Source organism: Idiotropiscis lumnitzeri, chromosome 18 (genome assembly GCF_059441095.1).
Source record: "Idiotropiscis lumnitzeri isolate Australia: NSW breed Sydney's pygmy pipehorse chromosome 18, RoL_Ilum_1.0, whole genome shotgun sequence".
In the NCBI taxonomy this organism is placed as follows: Eukaryota; Metazoa; Chordata; class Actinopteri; order Syngnathiformes; family Syngnathidae; genus Idiotropiscis; species Idiotropiscis lumnitzeri.
The window spans coordinates 9,812,374-9,832,130 of record NC_142408.1 but is presented as its reverse complement, the minus strand read 5'-3'; the positions used below and the strand labels follow the sequence as shown (position 1 = coordinate 9,832,130).

General features: G+C 41.5%; 1 protein-coding gene across 1 annotated transcript; it reads right to left on the bottom strand.

Annotated features, from left to right (window-relative positions):
• Positions 1–1,924: 1,924 nt before the first annotated feature.
• Positions 1,925–11,371, bottom strand: dusp4 (dual specificity phosphatase 4). The gene is made up of 4 exons (XM_088281631.1): positions 10,571–11,371; positions 9,030–9,157; positions 5,381–5,600; positions 1,925–4,289 (listed from the first exon to the last, which is right to left on the bottom strand). The coding sequence occupies exons 1-4, from the start codon at positions 10,938–10,940 to the stop codon at positions 3,901–3,903; spliced, it is 1,107 nt and encodes a 368-aa protein (XP_088137757.1). The 5' UTR covers positions 10,941–11,371; the 3' UTR covers positions 1,925–3,900.
• Between the last annotated feature and the right edge of the window lie 8,386 nt (positions 11,372–19,757).

Sequence of the window (19,757 nt, the reverse complement as noted above, 5' to 3'; positions counted from 1 at the left end):
TCAAAATGTTCGCTCCCAGAAAGTGGAACCCTGTCACAGAAACAATCTCAAAATTAATAAATATGATGTTTAATGACAGTCATACACATTTGGAAATGTGCTCTTAAAAATCTAAACGACATTGTATTGTTTGGGGTGCATCTCAATAAATTAGAAATGATATACAGAGTGAAATATGTTGTGATTTAACCTTTCCACCAACGAATACCGCAAATTAAACATACTAGACGAGAAACAATTAATAATTTTTATGTAGGAATTGGCCCGCCAAAAAGGAGTTTCATGAACCTCTATTATATTGAATTTCTGTATTCTAATTTATTAAGACGCACCAGGTATGTTCTATAAAGGAATACAAATTAATCATATCTCGAATATATATTTATAGAATATATATCTCGAATGTATGTATATGTGTTTTTTTTTCAATAATTACTCATTTTTGGCGTTAAATTTTATTGTTGATGTTTTGATTGGTCAGCTGTTGAAGTGCCAAAAGCAGCTGAATTTCCCGTGCTCAAAATGGTGTCCTTCTTGGTGATGCACCAATACCATCTTTTCTGAGCCCAAGTATGAAAGTGCGTCTGTATGCATGGAAGGTCAGCCCTGTAAATAATTCGAAGCACTGTTCCATTTTGAACTGCTTCACAAAAAGAAAGAAAAAAACACGGTAAAGAATGACGTGATTTCTTTATTGGTTTGTTTTACGTGCTGTTGTACAACTGGTTGTACACCACTGCTGTCTGTCCACACATGTTGTTGTACAGAAAATGGAATAAAAGAGCTCCATTAAGCCTCTGTTGGTTTTGTTTTGCAAGTTATCCAAATGTTTAGTGCATTTCACTATTTTCCCCAGCATTTCTCTAAAACATTTGCACACAACTTTGGCATACTGTGAGGACAAATACATATTACAAGTGAGGAGAAAATAGTTTATTTTTTAGAAGTATTACTAGGACCCTGGAATCTCCTAGTGCAAGACACATTCCTACACTATCACTACTCTGTCCAACTACTGAGCTGTTTTCTTAGTGTAGCGCATGAATCTAATTGGATAAATTGCGCACTTGTCGCCAAAATGTGTACTTGGAATGCGGGGGTGCTTTACTAGTAAGACACAGTTTGTCTACTAGTGAGATCAAAGAATATACGACGTGACAGACCTTAAAGTGGCCAACAAGAATATCACCGAAGTTATTATTGAAGCTGTGCGTTGACCCCGAGTAGTTGTAATACACTAGGCGTCCACTGGAGGGCGTGCACATGGACATCTAATGTCGTGCACGAAAAATCGCTTTTAGTATGATCATAAATATTGATGAGAAATCAAAACCTGTAACTAGTCATATATGTACGAATGTTTATAATGAAGTCCGGGATTTAAAATCTGATTATTAAGCAGCAGCCAACGAACAGAAAATGTAGTCATGTGACATTGTGGCCACAAAGGGGTGCTGTCAACCAAAAATTCGACTGGAATGTAGACACAATCATGTTAAGTTGTAAAGTTCGGTTGTCATGACTTGTAATAGCTGACAATATCGGGGAAAATAGTTCGTTACGCTAAACCGCCTGTAGAGGGAGACAAAGCAACATAAATACAGGTCAGCTATAACAAGTCATGATAACGGTCTTGGGTTTGGTTTTCAACAAGAGTTTGGCTTCTCGTTGAGGGCGACAATTTTTACTGATTACCAGCTGGCAGTAGAAACCAAAATCCGGTGTCACAAAGAATAACCTCTGGTTTTTATAACTAGTATTAGGGTTTCAAAGTTGGGTTTTAAAGTAGAGTTCATCTTACAAAGTATAGGCTGTTAGGGTTTCCAGTTAGGGTTTTAAACTATGGTTAGTGTTGCAAATGTTTTTTTTTTTTGTTGTTGTTGTTGTTGTTGTTGTATTTTTTTTTGCCAAAGAAAATACACCGTTTAATTAAGAAGAAGTTTTATTCAACAGTGGTTCTTCCGTAATAAATAAATGCACAATTCATTCATTCCACACAATAAAATTGAAGAGAAGTTTTCCTTTTCAATGTCTTCTATACACACACGCATTTACGTGAAGGTTTTCTATTGCCGTGGAATGCTTCAACTGCATTGGGCAGACATCAAGAGCGTAGAAAGAAGACTCAACTCACACAAACAAAAGTATTGCCGTGTTTTTTTTTTTGTTTTTATCTCGACTGATTGGCTCTCGCTCTCATCTCTCCTTCCACGTAAGCCGCCCCAAAAAAGTCCGTCCAGTGTAACCGTGATGAGCAGAGCAATCAGCAATGACAAATACAGTATTGCATCACTTCAAAGTGCTACAGAAATTGGTGTCGACAATCTTTGAAAAAGAGGAAAATGTACTTTGCCACCCTTTGTGTGCGTGTGTGTATGTGTGGAAATGGAGATACAGTACTGCTAAATAGGGGTAAACCTTAAATCATATTTGTTATCTGTCACGTGTGGGTTGCTTTCGATCACGTGAAACAAACAGGTGTTTGGGGTCACTGCCATAAAAAGAGCAGCAATGCTCATTTCAGTGTTACTGGGCTCCAAACACGACCTGTTGAGTGTTTCCTCAAGTCGGTGTTTTATTCTTTTGATTTTGCTCGTGCCGCCCGGAGATGAGCATATGAAGAGGAGGAGGAGGAGGAGGAGAAGAAGAGAAGGAGGGGTTAAGAGGAGGAACATGAAAAGAGATGAGAGGACGGCCTGTTTGTGTAAGCGTGCGCGTGAGGAAGAGGATGGACAGGAAACTCCGGTCGGCCTGGCAGCAGAGCACCTGTCATTGAGGGGGGCCTGCTTTCTATCCCCCCCCCACACCCACACACACACTTGCAGACACACCCACACACACACTTGCAGACACACGTCTACGTCTTTTGTGTGGCTGCAGCAGGAGTGCCAAAGGAGGAAGGAGCGGGTGCTTAAAATTCCTGCTTCCTTCCTGCATCCATCTCGTCAACTTAAAGAGCTGTCGTCTCCATGGCAACTAGGGGTGCAAAACTCCGGGGAATTTGGAAAATTGGAAACTTTCCATGGGAAATTACTAAATTGAAGGTTGGGAATTTAAATATGTTTGAGGGGGTATATATTTGCTCATAATATTGACTGAAAGGAGCAGATGTGATGGAAGCACAGAAATGAAGATTGTGTTTTTGATTTGCACGTTGAAAGGGGCTGTATGCCAGGCAGAGCGAGCCTTTTACTCAACATTTTCACAGGGACTTTCTTTGTTGGTATTTTTGGCTGCAGAGTGTGTTATTGTATTTTTTTTAATGACTGGTGTTTGATATTTTACTGTTTCAATGAAAGAATTGATTGGTCAATATATTTATGAATAGCTAAACAACCATTCAGACGTTTGCATGTTCACTATGTTTGTTTGTTTTTTTATGGTTGGACCTATAATTCCATCCACCATATATGCGATATTCCTCAAGGTTCAATCTGAGGGATCAGTTTGTTGGCCACCAACATCAATTAATTGCAGTTGCTGAATTTATGTTTCATTTTAACAGATCTAGACATCTATTTGCCATTTTTTTGTATTCCTCATCCCTGAAACTCAATAGGTTTTGTGTCATAATAGAAAACATACATTTCATATAGAAATACTTGACCACAATGGCACTCCTGAATATGATAAGTTTATATTAAATTATCTTAAATTCCATGGGAAATGTTTTAAAAACTCCCCTGCTTAAGTTCCCATGGCAATTTACTGGAAAATTTCCACCCCTTTTCCCGAGCATGTCCACTTGTTAGTCATGTGTGTAGTATTGTTAAATGTGTGTGTCAACAGTGTGTGTCCAACACACAAACCTGGTTCAAAGTCAAGTTGTATTATTTTGGTCACTTATTGGAAGAAGCTGGTTTGTGAGCCAGGAAGCGTTCGGAGTGTCACGGCGAGCCATCAACAGCCCGGCGAAGTGGTGAGGGGACTGTGGTGCAGGTAGGCGGGGTTCACCACCGACACGGGGAAGTTGAAGATGAAGGGCGAGGTGGGTGTAGCGGCGGCCGAAACCACCCCCGATGAAGTCTTGGGCGCCAGCAGCGGGCTGGCGGTGGCGGCGGCCTCGGCGGCACACGAGGTGGCGAGCAGCTGGGACTCAAATTGCAGCAGCTGGCCCATGAAACTGAAGTTGGGCGAGATGATGGAGCGACGGCGTCGCACAAACTCAAACGCCTCGTCCAGACGCACACGCTTCCTCTTCATCAGGTAGGCCAGGCAGATGGTGGCTGAGCGCGAGATGCCCGCCTGGCAGTGGACCAGGACGCGGCCGCTCGAGTCACGGACCGAGTCTGAACACAAACAGTTTGCAGCATTAGTTTTTAGTAATTCCTCATCCAACCCTTTTTGGTTCCAAACAATAACCCCCCCCCCCCCCAAAAAAAACTAAATGGCAGGTAGCACATGTGATTTGGAGGGACCGATATTCTATTGTGGTGCAAACAAACACCATAATAAAAATGTTGTTGTGATTGTATGGGCATATGTTTACAAATAAAAGCCAACAGTTTGATCATATTTAGGCACAATATTTATACTTGCGTGTTTATCGATCAAACAAAAATAGACAAACACACAGTTCAAGTGGGAACATTTGAGTGTTTCCCACTTCCTCCCTCATCTCTCCTCCTTTCTGAACACATGCTCGTGCTTTCTCGGTTGCCACCAATGACCCCATTTGGATAAATAGCCTGATTAAAGTATTTACAGAAAATTCAATTTCCCCCCCAACGGCGTCACTGCTTGGACGCTCACGTAAATATCCTGCAGCACATGAGACCGCTTGCACTAAATTAATAGACAAATTAAATAATTGCTTTATTTGCCTATGCTGATTACTTATGCCCTTGATTATCTGTAACATTCATACTGAGGTACAAAAATATAGATTTTTATTACTATTATGTATCTTCTTTCTTTTTGTATCATTTAATGCTACCATCTTCATTTTCACATTATTAAATTATTTTATGTATTCAGGCAATGTTATTGTTTCATTAAATTGCTGTAACGTTCCGTCTTCCTATTGCCTCACGATGAGAAGACACTTGATTGTTATTGTTCACTTTCGACTCTGGCAATGATGTCAGGTAACAGAGTGTCTTTTTTTTTTTTTTTGGTAACAGAGTGTCTGTTCACCCGGTAACAGTGTGGATGAGTCATGATCTGCTCCCACAGCAGCTAACTATGACACATACCAGCACCTACACACACGGCACAGCGCTTCGTGCAAAGCATCACCGCGTCCAAGATGTATTCAAAGCTCAATCAATTTTTTTTTTCATACATACATATACATATATATATATATATATATATATATATATATATATATATATATATATATATATATGGATGTTTGTGTAGCAAGCAACAAACTCACCGATGAACTCAATGGCCTCCAGAAACCAGCAGCTAATGTCTTCTTTATGGTTGTCCTCCACTGGGATACATTTGTACTGGTACGCGCCCTCGAAATGGTTGGGACAGTCGGACGACACGTTGAGCAGCGCTGAGATGCCGATGGCGTCAAGGACTTCCTTTTTGGAGGCATGTAGAGCACTGCCCAGGTAAAGGAACGGGAGGATCTCAACGGGTCCACCCTGGAAGAAATTGGAACGAGACTATTAATTCATCATTTTACATTCACAGGGACAATACAAGACAATCTGGATACATTTAGTGTGATTACATTTTCAAGTGGAATCATTTGATTCTCTATGGTATGGCTGTAGCTTTTGTCACTTTGGTACATTTGTCAGATCAGAATCTAAATTTACAAAACAGTAAGGGCATTTCTCAAAAGAATTCATGCTCATAGCAAGCTCTCATGATTTCTCTACATAAGCCATTTTCTTTCTCAAAACCCTTCGTGCATCTCTCAAAGTAAATATTTGTTTCCCGTGCTATTTTATCATGTGAAGTGAGTGACCTGGCTGGCCCCCCAATATCACTCAGACACCATTAAGGTAAGAAATCAATGATCATAAGAGGCTATCGTCATTATGAGTGAGTGTATTCAAGTGAATTTCACGCTGCGATTTCAAGGCTAAACTCGTACATATTGTAACTTTAACTGTCGACAACACGCTGTATTGAGGGGGGGGGGGTCTCTGTTATAAGTACAAAGACTTCTTTGTGTCTAACGTTGCAGATGATTCCAGTACAAGGGTGACTCCACTAATGTATTGTGGTAATCAAATTAGTGCCAGGGGTTGTACAAGTTCATGTAAAGGGTCACCAGTTGGGCGTGATTGATTGCTGTGAGGGGACATAGAGGAAATGTCAGCGCGCTTATCAATGATGCATTTGAGGAAAATGTGTAATTATATGGCTGGAGCATGTGAAAGTCAGTTCCGCTCGTTATGGATGTGTGCGGCGCGCCAATGTGATGTTAATTGTTAAACTAAGTTATGATGAAAAAAAATTACAATGAATTTTTGGGGGTTTGCTGGCGTCTTCATTTCATTTAAATTCCTAGTGCTATGCTAATATAACACACGCGATCGAACACACCATGTCAGTCATCTTAAAACCTTGTTTTTAATGGGTGACTATGTGCTACGCAGCTCGTTGCATTTTATAGAGCAAGGGAGCACATTTGGTCACATCAACATGAGTCAAAACGGACGTGATGTGCCTCAATGTGCAGCAAAATTACGCATGTCATTTTTTCCAGCCAATCAGCTAAGAAAGGCAATAACCGACATTAAAAAGTCATAAATTAAAACAATGTTATATAAGTATATCATGATTTAATTTGCACGCAGCTCACAGCTCATCAAAACTCAAAATGCAATTCAATTCTACTTTTTTTTTTGTATTGCACTTGAATCATACAAAATACTACTAATAACTCAGAGTGCTTTATATGCTTTATAACAAACAAAGACCTATCCGTCACTGGGATAGATAGGTGGACAAAAATATATTTGTTTATGATAACTCATAATTTCAGACAAATGATATAAAATTGGACAATTTCATGCGGCATCCCTGAGGTTCTCTCACCGCACCCTGGTTGGGAATCACTGGGCGACATTATCCGTGCAGTTAGCAAGAACAGTAGCTTTAAAAAAAAAAAAAAGTGCAGTTGAGTACTGTACGTCTGGTGAGTAACGTCTATAGAAATTCAATAGCAATAGTGGTTACAGTTTTAAAGCCACTACGTGACAGTGGCAGCCCCCCCCCGCCCCCCCCTTTTTTTTATCATTGGATCATTGCTTCCTCTTGACGAGGCTTGTGTTGGTTTATGTCACCGCTGTCAGAGTCAGGAAGTGATCAATACTGCCAAGAGATGCAATGTGAGGAGGGCGGAGGGGGTTGCGTTGAGTGCCGGGGGTGTGGGGGTTACGCTTAACTAGCACATCCTGTTTGTACGCCGCCACCGGAAGCGCCGAGACGCCTTCCAGTGTCCACCTGACTCCGCGGCCATGACTATCTCTTTTCTTCAAAACACCACAGAGGCCCGATTGTTCCAGGGGAAATGAAGCCGGGCCGCATGTGACTGCGAGAGGCGCATGAAATGGACACAGATAAACAAAACAAGGCCACCGGGGTGACAGGAAGTGACGCGGCGAGGAGGAGAATAAGTGGTGAAGTGTGGCCGAGCCCGTGCTGTCATAAGACAAATACCTCCGCAGCACGAAAACAAGCCGCTTTACGACGCCTTCCGACAGCTCCGAGGCTCGGCGCGCTTGATGAAGCGATGCTGCGGTGGGGGGGGGGGATTCACTTGGAATGAATGTGGGAAAGCAAATAGTGGTTGAGATGCCCTTGAGCAAGGCAAATAGATAACAGCTGTTGTTGTGTTTGATTTCAACTGCCACTTAAATGGAGCGTTTGTCTAAGGACGGGTCGGTGCTATTAATGTTGTTAGCACGGAGTATTTTTGAATTCTTAATGTCACACGGCAGCGGCAAAGTGAATTATTTGGAGGATCTTATTCTTTTTTTGGTATCGGGGCCAAGTGGGGGCAGTGACTCACCAGGACAAAAAGATGTCATCGGCGCAACGAAACACGCAAAACAGGTTAAAGGGCTTCCTGTGTATGCTTTAGGGCTGCGAGTATAACGATTATTTTAATTATCGATTAATCTGGCGATTATTTAGTTGCTTGATTGACATCGCTTTCTTCGAAAACAGGACATTAGTTCAAAGTGAAAATGCTCAAACATAAATTATGATTCAATTACAGGATTGATCCGGAACATGACAGAAAATCTACAACATCGTGATCATTGTGTGAAAATGTCAGCAGTCGGTTTTCACGGAGGAGTACAGAAATTAGAACGTAATAATTCGGAGGATTTGGACAGTTTGAAATTAAACAGCGTTGCAGAAAGATTAATTGATTATCAAAATAATTATCGCTTAATTTGACTCAAGTTTGCTTCAATAACTAGCATAACGAGTTGTTGACGTGACGATTTGAATCCCAATCTGATTTGGCTGCAATGTTGTTTTCTTTACGGGTGGTGTCATCAGACAAAATGCATATGAATGCATATCTTTAATTTATTTACACATACATGATAGGAACAAACAAAGCCGAAATGTGAGACATTGTCATCTTTGCTAGTTCTTGACATTGTACAAAGTAGATGCTTGTCAATCTTTTTTCAAGAGTTATTCCCGTAGATTGGGACAAATCACAACAACAACGACTTGCCTGAGCTATGTGCCTACAAAGGGGGCGTGGCCTTGTGAGCAACAAGGCCAATCTTCTGTGAGCATCTGGATTTGACTCTCTTTGGCGACTATCATTTATTTGTGTGACTGATTGGACCATTCAATAAACGCTTGAACGTACATCGATTATTATGGCTGTCAAGCGAAAACTGAAATTTTGGTTTGCAAAACTTCCAACAAGTGACTATGAAAGAACTGTACCCTGAGGCCTCGGCGAAGTTCTGTGCTCGGCTGACTATCCGTTATAGTTCCGGCAGCCGTATTTTGAAAGCTGAGACTTCACTTCTTATTATGACTGCTTTCAAATGCAAACGGCCAAATATCATATTTTGAGCTATTACCTGGTCGTGGTGCGGCGTCCCGCAGGACGAGCATGACGAGTCGACGCTGGACTGGCTTGTGAGCGGAGGCAAAGATTTTGCCTTTAAACAAAACTCAGGGTACTCAGAGAAGAACCTGTCGTAGCCACCTGGAAACAAAGCAAAAACGATAACGTTGGCTCTTATGGGGCAAAACGTGGCTGCTGCTTGGTCACCAACAAGATCCGTTCTAAAAATAGCTCAAATGACATTAAGATTTTCCAGGGATGTTGTTTAAGTGACAAATGAAAATGTCACCTTTGTGAGCTTTCTAGAATAAAATGTTGCATATTAATAGTTTATACATTTTCTAGACTTCACCAACATGATTAGTTTTTTTTTTAAATGAGTTATTTCAGAAGTGTGTATGAAACTGTTAGACCTTTGCATTAATCGGTTACGAAGAAATAGCTCTCAATTTCAAAAGGATGGTGACACCGACTCATGATGATTCTAACAGACTCTTCTCACTACTGCAGTCGTCATCGCCCCCCCCCCCCCCTTCTCTTTATATAAGCTACAGACTGACCCTTTAGATACAATCAAATTAACTGGGAAATGTCATTTCTCCGAGCCACACACACACACACACACACATTGAAAGTAAAATATCTTCCTGTGCTTTTAGTCATCTGTGTCACTATGACACACATGCACACACAGGAATGCATCACAGTCTAAACATAGCAGTGCACAGTGGACAGTTACATTAAATCAAGTGTTGATTTTATAAGTTTGCTCTTCCCTTCTGTCATTTACCCGAACATCCTGTCTCGAAGTGATCATGTGAGTGTGCAGGAAGTCCTTCTGGCTTTGTGTAGCATCAACGCAAGAGCATTACCTCATGCACTCAGCGAGTAGCAAATGTTGTGTGAGTGTGTGTGCGTGTGTGTGCTTAAAAAACAGTGAGAACGACCAGTAGCGCCAATTTGAATGAGTTACACCAAAAAATACTTATCTTCAAGTATGTGAAAAATTTATTCTGCTATTTTACATAAATCAAGTTTAGCAATATAAAATTAGACCTGTGTCTCTGTTGTTGATAAATTATTAAAGAAAAAAATATATTTGCATTTTATCATACTGTGTATTATTGAGCAATTCAGGCCCATTGTGCAAATTATGAGCGAGCAAATCGGTTTGGATTATTATCATTTAATATTATTATTATTATTATTAGCAGTAGTAGTAGTATTATATGAGTTACTTTTTTACATTACTAGAAGAAAAAAAAATCATAACTCAAAATTATGAAGCAAGTGTTCCGTTTTGAGTCACATTTTGTATTCTTTTAACAACATGCTTATGAATTGTGTTGCACCAAAACGTTGACTCTCAACCAAAATGGTTCCATTCAAATGTTAATATTTCAACTGGTTGGTGAGCCTTCCAATGCATCAATTATAGCCATTCATAAATTGAGTCTTGTATTATAATAAAAATGCCTCTAATGAATAGAGCAGAAATTTCAAGTGGGCGGCCGTTTGTTGAGAGAATGGGTGCAATGAAGCAGCTGTTCTCACCTTTGAGAAAATAGATGTGCGTGGCCGTGGAGTCCCCGCACAGCGCGTGGAGAACCAGGCTGACGGTGCTGTCCTCCTTCACCGCGTCCGCGTCGGGCGTCCTCTCGTCGTACAGCACGACGGCCGAGTACATCCCGGAGCGCAGGCGGGCCCGGACCTCGTCCTCCCCGGCTAGAACCTGATCCAGGCTCAGGACGGATCCCTTGGCCCTGCGGCGCACGATGGTGTTGCAACGGGCGTTGACGGCCCCGCGGATGTGGCCCGCGCTGTAGGCGAGGAAGGAGCGGCAGTCGAGCAGCAGGCACCGGGCGTCGTCCTCCTTCAGGAGCCGCTTGAGTACTGGGCAGTCCATCTCGCACAGATCCTCCATTGCGGGGTCGCTCGCTTCGGGGCTGCTGTGCTGATGGTCTGCGGACTTGGCTGTGGCTGCTCGGCACCGCTCGCCTCGCCTCGCCTCTGGATCCGGATCCCGCGTGGATTCCCGCCCACCCGCAGCACCGCAGCGCGGCTCCTCTATGCGCGCATCACGCCTCCCGTGGAGCTCATTGTTACCCCGACGATCTCTTTCTGTCACTCTGGCTTTCTCTTCACGATTGTTTCGACTATTTTCCTTTTTTTTAATGAATGAGGGGCATGGCGTCACGGCGGAGGTGACGTCATCCGCTTCGGCCAATCACAGGCTAGGCAGTCTCGCGCCCCCTTCATCCCCTGCTGTCCATTCACAAAACAGCAACATATCAATGGAAGCGCAGTCGATGAGGAAAATTGGACTTCGACGTCTGTCATGTGGACGACACTATAGGAAACACCTCACTCAAAAAAACATTAAAAAAAAAAACCTTGGCACTGAAGATCGAAAGCTTCACATATAATAATTCCAAGATGCACAGTCTGAACAATATAAACACGACCGAGAAACAGGGGCGTAGGCAGAAATTTTTCAGTGGGGGTGACATGGTGACACAAAACCATAGTTTCGTGCGTGAATCATTCTTTATCATACCATACGCAATGAGTGTGTCATGAAAAAAACAACGCTTATCAAGATCAATGCCCATCACACTCATAAGCAAGCAGGAACAAGTGAAAGTAAAAATCAACATTGTGCTGAGCTTCATTTACTAGATAATACCCTTATTTGCGTTTGTTTTGCGACAGCGTTGTAATTTCCAGTTCAAGTAAACAACATTACAGCTGTTGTGTGCAGTACAGATGGCAGGAGTGCTTTTGCTTTTTTGGACACATTTTCGTTAATGTGTGTGTGTGTGTGTGTGTGTGTGTGTGAGTGTACGTGTACTTCTACAAGCAGAACAGCAATTTGCATCTTGTATCACGCAGCCTTAGTTGAGCGTGCTCAGGTATTTGCATGTTGATCTCATTTCCATGGCGACAAGAACAAATAGTGCAGCAGATGAGAGTGAAAAGGCAGACTTGGATTGTTTGTACACAACAGGCATTCATTCTCTTCGCACACACACTTATGAAATTCTAACATGTATGACCCTATGAGTGAAAGCACCTTTATCAGATGATTCATTTTTCAAGATAAAGGATTATTTTTTTTCATGCAAATACTCACAATGTCATATTATTTTGTGTACAAGATCTAATAGCCCCCCCCCCGCCCCTCGCAATCTGAAGTTGCATGTTTTCATTATGCATGGCTGCAGTTTAAACTCAGAAGGCATATTTTTTTCCAACCTCAGGGACGTTCGACGTCACTGTAGATAGTTTTAGCTTTGCAGTAAAAACAATGATCAGAAGTCCTTGGTGGAACTGTTCTTGGGCAAGTTCATGCATCATTCTTTTCTCATTTTGATGATGCTTTTGGAGGCCAACCGTTTAATCCCACCACCAATGCTCCGTGGCTGACTGTTGTGGTGCTTTCAAATCCACTCCGGCATTGACCCTGGGGGGGATGATGCGAGTTGCTTACGTCAGGGAGCATAAGTCACTTTTAAAGCACTGAGAAATTGCAAGGCTGTGTCCCTGTAATTGCCCATAAACACTCCCTGAAATCCCGTTTATGCAGCCCAATTGGATTTTGATTGACCTTGTATCTAGCACATTAACTGGATATGCACTGTAGTTTATGGAAAAGACCGAGCGAGGGAGAGGGATGACGGATGATGAAGAGCAGGGAGGGGAGGGCAGACGACATAGTAAGCGGCGATCACGTGGACTGGGATTGTAGCTTCCATGAACACACTAACGCACCACCGCCGCATTACTACCGACCCCAAACACAGGCGGCATGGTGCAGCTGCCGTAGCAACAAGGGAGAGGTGAGGGGGGCGGAGACAGCGGGTAGCCAGATTAGAGCCGATTGGTCCGGGGGAGACTCTGTGCTGATGTCACCCGTCCATCCATTCATCCCCTCACGTCCGTAGCCCGTATGCATGCCGTCATCCGTCAATACAGCCCCCGAAGTGGGGAGGGGGTTCTTTTGTATGGACACACATCATTGTTAGTAAGGATAGCTTTCAATCATTCAACTTTTTGTCTTTCTGTGCACTACAACTCCGGGAGTATGCATTATTTGACGTTTTGAGCTTTGCCGGGCTTTTTCAGATGCACTTTTCTTATCGCATAGCATGGAGACCACTGCCTGGCATTTGTTGTTGGTGGCATAAGTTGAATCGCTTTTGAGCATATCTGAGATGTTACTTTGGTTTTGCATTTGTCAGATATTGCAAAACGACACAATAATTTCTTGGAAACTTTGTGGACAGGTGGCACAGGTGCTGCCATTTGAGTTACTTGGGAATGGGAGATGAGCCAATGAGTTCAGTAGATTTTACTATTAAAAAAAAGGCAACTGGTATTTTTTTAAGCTTTAAGAGTCATTTAAATTGGAACAACTTTAAATGATACATTATGCACAATTATGGAAAAAAATGTTAGTTAACACAACAAAGTTAACAAGTTATTTGCTCCAAAACAATCTGCTGTTGTTTTTTAATTATATCTTCAAGATGGGAGATGATAGAAGGGGACAAATACAAAGTAGTTCTGTAATCTCTTATTTTTTTTGTTGGAAATGCGGGAAATCCAATTTTCACATTAGGAAAACTTACAATGTTTGGTTGAATTGAATTGATTGAATTTACAGAGGACTTGCTCGTTTGCTGCTCTCACCGAACATGTGGAGCTGCAAAAATGTCTGGCCAACATGACGACACAGTCTTCATACGTGGGTCCTCGACTAGGTTGGTTAGTTTTTTACTGATGATTTTTTTCAATGAACAGTATTTATAGGCCATGATTGTGTTCTTGTTCCAATATTAGGTCTTTACCTTACGTTATATTTTCAATGTGTGAAGAGCACATGAGACCCCCCCTGATAAACACGACACTCGTGGAGTCAGCATTTCTTCGCCTTGCAAGTAATTACACTTTTAATTAGTATCTATTTGGATGTGTTCATGTAAATACGCTCGCTCCCCGAATCAAAAGCTGTATCAAAAAGTCTGCTTCCTCAATGATGCAAATTCTCAGATGTTAATGCCACTGTCAGTGAGGAACTGTCACACATTATTCTGAATTGCTTCTAATCCTTGAATTACCTAAAAGAGAGTGACAAAATATGAGCTTAAGCGCTCATTCATGTTCCAAGTCCTGTGATTAAACTCGACTGTCTCTGGGCTTCAGCTTCTTTCACAAAGAAATGTGAACGCAGCCAACTTTTGTTATGTAATTGTTACATAATCCTCCATATTGTTCGACAAGCAACAGCCCACATTTCACAAGTGATTCGCTTGTTGGTGGATTGCCGTGAAAAGATGATGATGGGCCGCATCCTCTAACATAGAGGTCATGGTGCTGTTTTGTACGACAATTATTATTATTTAGAACAATTATCTAATTGTTCATTGATCTTACAATTTAACTGAAATACTGCATAATGTGGAACCACTGAACTTTAGGATTAAACAGACTTTACTGCCATCCTTTTATCCATTTCACACTCCACGAAAATCTCATATATTTTTGGCTCGCAATATTGCAGTCTACAGTGCAACTTTATTGATATAGCCCATTTCAATCCAATGCTTCTCAAGTGTTAAAATTCGTAATCTTAATGACTTGTCTCCATAGTCAAAGCAAAATTTCATCATGCATTGGATGATCTAAAAAAAAGAAGAAATAAAAAAAAAAGGAAAAAAGTGGGTGCCAGTGGAGGCAATGAATTAAAAAACGTGACCGTGCCCATGGACCACAAACGGAACTTTTGGAAAGGATAAAAGCAGAACACGTGTCGCTGTCCTGGGCGCTCGGTGCATCATGACTAAGTCGACGATTGCAATAATAGAACAGAATGTACACTGAAAAGTGAACAGTGTTTAGTCATTATGGGATGTGAGTCACCTTCCAAATACAAAGTGTAATTTTCCTCCTCTGCATATTCGCCACCTCGACTGTCAATCGACATCAAAGTTCATGGTGAATACGCAATTTAATTGTTACGTTTTAATTTTGAGGATTTTCACACTTCAAACCCAAAATTTTGGTACAATTCCTAAAGATTTTTCGGTCGATCAACGTCCCATAATGCATTGTGTTTCACATTAGAGGTTTCCCTATGTTAAGGATAACAATTAAACACAATAACTTGTGTACGGATTGTGCAAGTTCTGTACGACAGTGGTCCAATGTGGCCCGCGGACCCGTGGTTGGGGACCTCTGCCGTGCAACACATATCATCAAAAATAACACAGATTTGTATAAAGGTGCATGTATGCATATACACTAAATCTGCTCTCCTCGCTAATCCCATAATCCAATGATTAAATCCTGAGTGAGTACTGCTGCGATCGCAGCACTTGCGTTTTTATCGTGTCAGCATATAGTGAATAGAATCCAACGAGATGCAGTGAGCACAAAGGGTAGAGGAGTGTTGCAAGAGAGTAATGGAGAGGGCGAGTGAGGGTCAAAGGGCAAATTGAGTAGCGGGAATGAAAAAAAAAAATAGTCATCGCGAGGACAGATCCATATTCTCTCTGTGACACAGCCAGTGACTTGTCAAGTGCACGTTACGAAGTGCAATAAAGCACATTAGTCACATGGCCTGATGTTCAAAGAGACTCAAAGAAGCAAATATCTTCAGGCTTGATCATCGGAATGGAAATATACCAAGATGCTGGTGGCTTCGTAATAATGACTCAAGTGTGGGTGTGTCTTTTTATTTTATTTGTAAGGTCTGTTTGTCTCCATCGTGTTGGTTAATAAGTAATATAACCCCAACAACAGGTCAGCCATGCAGCCACACAGCAAACACACTTGAAAGGTCATTGCTCTGAAATCTTTGTTTTCTGATCTAAGGTGACCACTTCATGCAACTCTCGATACTTTTTGCTGATTCACTGTCATCACGATGTAAAATGGCTTTTTTCTTTCTTCAAAATATATTGCACATTCATTTCTATTACATATCACAATACGCAAAAATAGAAACGCAAAGAGATGTCAACAGAAGTGTCAACTACAGTAGAATTTGGTATAAAATGTTATAAATATGATGTTAGAAAAGAGTCTGTTTGGCAATCTACAGAAGGATGGAAAAAAACAGACAAACCGAGGCCTATCTGTGTTTAATTTCAACCTTTACGCATGAAAATCCATGTTTGATGCATGACTTTGAGGTTGCGAAGGAGGTTGACCACAAAACAAAGCAAAATAAGTGTGTTCATAAAAGCAACTAAACCGAGTCTAAAACGACCTTTACGTCAATATACGGGGTCATTTTAGGACAAGAATCTCTTTGATCCACTGCAATTCCAAGAATAGTAAGGACGGGAATTTGTTTTGCTGGACATGTTTGTCCGATGTATCTGTGATGGGTGTTTTTTTTGCAAAAGCCCATCACACCGCTCCGTTGCAAAGGACAGTTTACGCAAGGGGTCCTCATTCCTGATCCTCGAGGGCCGATGTCCTAACCATTTTCCATCGCTCTCGGCTGCAACACACCTTATTCAAATGATCTGTTAATCTGCAAGGTCTGCAGAAGGTGATGGGCCGATCCTGGCCTTCTTTTAAGGCAGCCGTGGGCAAACTACGGCCCGGGGGCCACATAAGGCCCGTTAAACGTTTTAATCCGGCCCGCCAAACTTGAAAAAAATTGAAATAAATAAACCATGTTGATGTTTTATTTTCTAAATATTGTGGTGTGTCAAAGAGAGATATTCTCTTGTAATGCTTTTGTTCACTTTCAGTTAAAATTAAATGTATTTTTTTTCTCCGATGAGGTGAGGTTACCTCTCTGTCAAATTTTAGAACCCATTGTGGCCCGCCAATCAAACAGTTTGCCCACCCATGTTTTAAGGTCTCGGGTACTTATGGAGGCTGCCGATACCAGTCACCAATACATTTAGGGGAAAATCTTTTCTTAAGAATCATTGACTCATTTGAATCAGGTGTGTTGCAGCAGGAACAGATGGAACACGAGCAGGATCAAAAAGCCCTGGTTTAAGCTTCTCGTAAGTAGTTCTTGACAAACCACAGAGCAGAAGGCCTGCTTCCAAAGCTCGCAATGAAAACACCAAACACCTCGAGCAGGTGTTCACGCAAAGCCAGCGAAAGTCAATTCCGAGGGTTGGACTGAATGGAATTCAACAAAAGCTCAATTTAATGGACTTCTCGGCGGAACAGGTAACATTTTATCACCATCAGCTTCTCAAACTGATGCTGAACTGCAGTCAAGGAATGAAAAAAATATATAATCTTGCCAGGCGCCAATTTTGCAACGCTGCTCCAATGTCAATTGGTGAGCCACGGGTCAAGGGAACGATACGCTTAAAAAAACTTGCAAAGCCGGAGTTGTCAAATGTTGATGGCTTCACTTCTATCACAGTCATATGAGAAACGAAAGAGAAAAGAAGGAAGTGTTTTGTGACTTTTGGTACATCCGGCACACGCAAAACTGGGCCAACAGGTGTTTATGCAAAACCGTGAACCCACTCAAGCATACACGCATGACCTCACTGCACACACGCAGACGCCATCACTCAAGATTTTGTCTGACAGGCAAAAACTGTTAACCTGGATTAAAAAAAATAAAACATTCGCGGCTAATTTGGCCCAACACACAACACGAGTTTGAACTCATGTTGACCTTTCTTCTACTTTCTGTCTGTTCTTACTCATTTGAAGAAAAACATTCAATGATCATTGAAGAAGGGTGGAGGGGGAGAGGAGGAGAGAAGGAAGCGAAGAAGAGGAAGCGGAGTGTTCTTGTTAATGAGACACGGTCACATTTAAGTGATTGGATTTCCTCTGTGTAGAGTGTCGCTATGAGTCAATTGTCCAGTTGCCTGACAAGCAATGAGAACTTATCCAACACTCAAGTGAAAAATTGGCTTAAAGGCGCAAAACAACGACACGAGTCTTGAAGTCTGCCACATCCGAAGCGCTTCTCCAAGATATCATGAAATGTGCCGCACCATTCATCTTCCTCACGCACATCACGCTGCGTTGTGAAAAGTGAGATGCTGGGAGCTTGCTTTCAAAGCCCATTAAAAAAAAAAAACTCATCTCAAACGAAACTTGGATGCTGCGCTGGAGCGAAATTAATTGAGCTATAATGCAAAAGTGGCAGTGGCCATTAAGACAAAATGGTGGAGTTGATGTGTTTTCTTTTTTTTTTCTTTCAAATTTATTTCGTGTTATTATTATTATTTAATTTTATAATTGAATACAATTCATGAGCAGAAAACACTTGTTTAAAAAAAAACAAAACATGGATACATTTTACTTTCCTTTCCGGAATGCACAAGGGAAAATGTAACCTTAAAAATTGTCCAGTTTGAACATAATATAGCGCTTCATTTCTGTAAGATTTCAGTACTTGATCTCATCTGTCCTCTCTTCTGCTGCAGTAGTCCACAGACCATTAAATATCATTTTTATCTCAACTTTTAAGGGGTCAAGTTGACGGACCTCTCATTGTATCATGGCTGATCTGACGTGATGCCTTGCCCTTTTAAAAGTTGCCGCTTTAACCAAATTGACTTTTCCACGGACACTTTCATCCGTTTGTCCTAAAGCAACCTAGCACCGATACGGCCTTTTTTGAAAAAAACAAAAAAAAACAAAAAAAAAAACGGAGTCTGTAACTATTTATTGCTCAGAATCTACTTCCCTCACTACATCGGTGCATCCATTGTTCGGTAACCGCTTACCCTCATTAGGGTTGAGCGGGTGAGCCAGCTAAGATACTTTTAATCCTTTATTAATAAACGGAAGTGTTGACAGATTAGCTATTAAAGCCAGAATGATACTTTGCCGCTTCAAGGTTGGCTCCTCATTTGTGGAACGGAAAAACATTCAAAATGCAAAAGCCCAGTATCATCTATATTAAATGTGTCCTACTAACCAGCACTTAGTCTATACGGGCTAGTCCTCAGCAGTCACATGAATTATTCCGAGAGCCTGTCACAAAATTGCACCGGTAAAACTAAACTAGAACAGCACGCAGAAGATCGTAGACCTTCAAAGTTGAAATGTTCACAAAGCTGATTTGTGTCCACCTGCATGGACTTCCTGGTTGGGGGTTTTCTAAGTGTGATGGCAATGCTAAGGTCCCACCACTGACAGGGACGCTAAAAAAAATGACTTATGAGCTTGACACTTATCAGAGAGATAGCTGGAAAGATTTCAAACTAAAATATATTGCTATTTGGAGTATGCTGGCGACAACGATTGCATACGTGAGGAGGAGAGAACAAAAAACACATTTGCCATTTCGCTGGAGTTTGCAGCCCGGCTCCTACTAACCGTATTTTTCAGGACTAAAAGGCACACCTAAAATCCTTAATTTTCATAAAAATTGACAGCGGGCCTTAGAATCCGGTGCGCCTTATGTATGGATTTCAAATGGGAGTGGAATAAAATTTGACTTGCTGTACTTTTTCTTTCCCTTAATGTGCAGCAACCAGGTGCGACTTATAGCCTAAAAAATACGGTACTCCTTTCCGGCTATGGCGGTAGCTCATCCGGATGGACTCGAAGGGTTGAACTCCACGCATCTCTCCTACACATCTCAGTGTCGCCTGAATTTGCCTTCTGCGATCCTAATTCGTATATGAAAAGACACAACCCAAAGCACTCCTCGCTTTTGAATTAAATACATTAAGTTGGAATGGTTTGCTGGAAACGCGAGTGTGCAAAGCATGGTGAATTGACTTGTAAA